The sequence below is a fragment of the Stegastes partitus genome, unplaced genomic scaffold, assembly GCF_000690725.1.
Source record: "Stegastes partitus isolate 25-593 unplaced genomic scaffold, Stegastes_partitus-1.0.2 Scaffold324, whole genome shotgun sequence".
Taxonomy (NCBI): Eukaryota; Metazoa; Chordata; class Actinopteri; family Pomacentridae; genus Stegastes; species Stegastes partitus.
The window spans coordinates 76,041-80,229 of record NW_007578055.1 but is presented as its reverse complement, the minus strand read 5'-3'; the positions used below and the strand labels follow the sequence as shown (position 1 = coordinate 80,229).

At 41.4% G+C, this 4,189-nt stretch overlaps 1 protein-coding gene across 3 annotated transcripts in view; it reads left to right on the top strand.

Moving 5' to 3' along the window:
- Positions 1-4,189, top strand: part of LOC103358652 (uncharacterized) — a 21,326-nt gene that overhangs the window by 6,930 nt on the left and 10,207 nt on the right. For all 3 annotated transcript variants that reach the window (XM_008283699.1, XM_008283700.1, XM_008283698.1), the window contains exons 3-7: positions 786-851; positions 1,304-1,360; positions 2,963-3,064; positions 3,194-3,320; positions 3,533-3,580. In XM_008283699.1, the coding sequence (XP_008281921.1) occupies positions 786-851; positions 1,304-1,360; positions 2,963-3,064; positions 3,194-3,320; positions 3,533-3,580 (400 nt within the window). The remainder of the gene's footprint in view (positions 1-785; positions 852-1,303; positions 1,361-2,962; positions 3,065-3,193; positions 3,321-3,532; positions 3,581-4,189) is intronic.

Below are 4,189 nucleotides of genomic sequence, written 5' to 3'. Positions count from 1 at the left end.
TTGAACGTTAATTCCCTTTTAATGCAAGTATTAAAATGACTGCTTATATCATATTAATTCGTTCATATTAATGTAATCACCTACTTCATTAGTCACCACTGTTCCTTCATCAGCGACTGAACCCTCACGCTGTGATTCCCGACTCCTGAGTGCTTCATGTTTTGCTCATGAGCTGCAGATCACAGATTTAAAAGTTGATAGAACGTCTTTACATTTCATTTTTCCAGTTCATCACAGTCAGGTCTTTCTAATAATGAGCTATGAATGATGCACACGCTGATCATTTGCATCAACCTGGAAGCAGCTTCACATATCTGTGTTAGCTGACTGTCGTCCTCAAATTAATTCATCCCCTTCCATTAAAGAAAAGGCAGAATTCACAATAGTCACTCGATTAATTAGAAACTGAAAAAAGTAATAATAAATAAAAATTTGCTAAATTATAATTTAGTGAAATGAGACATTGCTTTTGAATTGTGGTTGAAAAGAATAATTTTTAAAAAACAAACAAAACCAGAAAAATTAGAGCACTTTGCTTATGAGCTTGTAAATATTTCTGTTGAACCACACTTCAAAAGCAATGTCGTGATTTTCACTAATTTTTTATTTATTATTACTTTTGTCAATTTCTACTTATTTCAATGACAGATGTTTTAATGGGAGGCTATGAATACATCTGAGGACGACTGTATATCAGTCACTGCGTTTCTACTTATTTGACGTGATTTCCTACAACCAAAAAAAAAAAAAGTCTTTAATGATTCTTTTCTCTTTCTGTCTGCCAGGTGGGCCTGACTTTGATCGACCCATCGGAGGAGGGATGCCTCGACTATTTTAAAATGGATTCATGGGTAACTTTAGAACTTTCCTTTCCTTTTTTTTTTTACTCTTGTAAAAGCCAATAAAAAAAGAGAATATGAAAGTTGTCCATTGGTCTTTGAAACTGAATTTTACTTAAAAACAAGCACCCTACTATTCAACTTTTGATGTACTTACTGCGAGGTGCTACAGTTTGGAATCATTTGACATATTGCACAGGTTCTCTCTGCACTCCCTGCTGTTGGGATGCTGCAGTTACAAATACCAAGAAGGGCTAGCAACACCACGGTTGGGGAAAGTCTTTATCGTGACAACTTCTAGACAACAAAAGCAAAGAACCGATAGCTGCCAACCCTCTGGAACATCTGGCAGACTGTGTTCCTGTAACAGACCCCAGCATGTCATTGTGACTGTAAATCACGGAATCAGCAGGAGTTTAACGATGATGTTCTTCTGTTCTTCTCTGCTCTGTTTCAACTCCAAGACCGAGTACGCAAGCCTGACTGACCCGGTCGACCTAGTGATGCTCAACAACACCAAGGTAACGTAACAAGACAGTGGACACGAATGCAAATGCATCTAAATGCATATCTACGGTGGCCGATGGGGGCAGATGACGAACGCGTACACAAACGAGCTGCATATACATGAATGTGTTGCATAAACAGAAAAGTGCTGCGAAAACAAAATGCAACACAACAGAAGTACCCCAGGCCTCTAGGGGCAGTTTATAAGTCTTTGGCTTTTCAGTCTCTGTGATTCTATGGGTGCTGAGCAGAGACGGAAAAAGTACTCACATTCTCTACTAAAGTAGAGAGTAGAGATACTTGTGTAAAAATAGAAGTACTGATTCAGCTCCGTTACTCAAATAAAAGTAAAAAAGTACAGGTTCAGAAAGTTACTTAAGTCCATCCATCCATCATCTATACACCACTGAATCCTCACTAGGGTCATGGGGGGCTGGAGTCTGTCCCAGCTGACTCAGGGTGAAGGCAGGTTCACCTGGACAGGTAACCAGTCTATCACAGGGCTACACTTAGAGACAGACAACCAAGCACACTCACATTCACACCTACGGACAATTTACAATCACCAATTAACCTCAACATGTTGTTGGAACTTGTGGGAGGAAGCTGGAGAACCTGGAGAGAACCCACGCTGCACGGGGAGAACATGCAAACTCAGAAAGATCCCGGGTGTCCTCACCGGGACGTGAACCGGCGACCTTCTTGCTGCGAGGCGACGGTGCTAACCACCTACTTAAGTACAAAAGTAAAAATTAATTTTTAGCTTCAATGATACACGATGCCTCTTTTGATAACTTTGTTTTAAGCACACAAAATAGGATTGTTTTCATCCTCTAAGAAGCTGCACAGTGCTGCTACAGAGAAGAACAGCATCACTGGACAGTTTTCCACTTCAGCAACATTATGAACATTAAATATTATGATCAACATGGAAACACTCGTCTCTTCAAGACGACCAACATCTTTTATTGAGCCTCAGCAGAAGCTGGTTCTCAAAGTTCTGCCCTTTTGGGTCTGAACATCAGTCCTGCGGTGCTAAAAAGCCTCTGGGACACCGCTGGTAAAGATAAAGACGTTTGATGTTACGTCATGTCGCTATGTCATCATCCATGGATGTTGAAACGAGTAATGAGCCAGTTTTGAGAATGTAAGGAGCAGAAAGTCCAGATATTTGTGTTCGAATGTAGGGAGTAAAAGTAGAAAGTCATCAGAAAAGTTAATACTCAAGTGAAGTACAGATACCTGCAAAATCTACTGAAGTACAGTCATGAAGTATTTGTACTTCATTACTTCCCACCTCTGGTGCTGAGACGGTGCTTTCCGACCGTCTCCCTGTGTCCTCTCTGTTATTTCTGTTTATCCATGGAGACGAGAGAATCAAAACCTTTCCAAACAGCCTTTCCCTCAACTAACGTTCGGTGTCTCGCTCACCGTTGTCTGCCTCTCAGGTGAATAGCTCACTACTGCCCCTAGAGGCCTGGGGCACCTCCGCTGTGTTGCGTTTCCTTTTTGCACCGCGTTTCTGTTCATGCACGTCATTTGCCCCCGTCGGCCACCGTCCACATCGGACCGACTTGCGTTTGACTAAATGTGCACATGTCCTCTTCTTGTTTCAGGACATCATGGAATGTTCTGTGGAGAGGGCGTACCTACAGAGTTTAAGCAGAACCAAAAATCTAAATTTATTCTACATACTGAAGCACTGCTTCGACAGATCAGTGAGTGAACAGCAGCAGCTTTTACTGTCATGTTCTTCATGTTGGTCTCACTTTTATTCCTGCATTGTTGTTGTTTTTCTTCTTTTTGCTTAAGCTAAGCAATCCGATCGGCCTGTTTTTTTTCCACAGAACGTTTCAGGGATAAGTGAAAAGTGTCGAGGGGAAACTTCAGAGGAGATCCTGTTCTATCACTTCATGTGCTGGACGGCCAAAGCAGTAGAAATCGACGTGCCTCCCGACTACTGCAGCGACTACGGTGAGTACGTGTGTTGTTGTTGTTGTTGTCCGTGGTGTGTGTGTGTGTGTGTAGGTGTGTTAAATGTGGCTGCTGTTGTGTCTACCAGCGTCCACATGTCAGAGCTTGTGTCCAAAAGCACATCTGCTTTTCCTCTTGTGTTCGTTCACTGAATGATGTAACTATGAGTAGTTTGTCTAATTCATGACCTTTCCTGATTTGCTGTTCTTCAGGGACTTTATGCAGCATCTATGCAGAGATTTCATTCCCCATCACCGTTGGTAAGTCACTGCTTTTATTTAGAAATGCAGAAGAAGTGCATGTTGACAGTGTGCATTTCATCTGCTGGAGATCGTGCTTGCTGGTGTGCAACAGCAGTTTACCGTCTCTTCCTCCCGCTTAATCCAATAAAACTAAATATATGTATACTGATTGTAGCTGCTGCAGCTTTGGAAATCAGTTTTTCATGCTTGCATTAGATGCATCTGCACAAAAATCTTACTTTGTCCTGTGCACTCTGTCTCTCTACCGCACGAATATTAACATTTAAAGGTACAGGAAACTCCATTCAGGTTCCTCTTTATGTACATCTGCATTAGAGGCTATTTGCTCGACATTTAAATAAGCAACAAGGAGTTCATGTGGCTTTTCTCACAGAGGTTCAACATATTTTGATTCCTTATAAACTGGGGATAATATCACTGTTTATCATTAAAGTCTGATGAAATGCTTCGGCCCAAAAACATGAACACTGACACCCTAAAAGTTTACTGAAAATGTCGCATAGAAAAAAATACTTTACATAAAAGTCGTCTGTATTTGAAAAGCACTGGAGCTGTCTGCACCTGCCAGAGGCCCTCCACAACAAGACGAGACATAAAAATATGTTA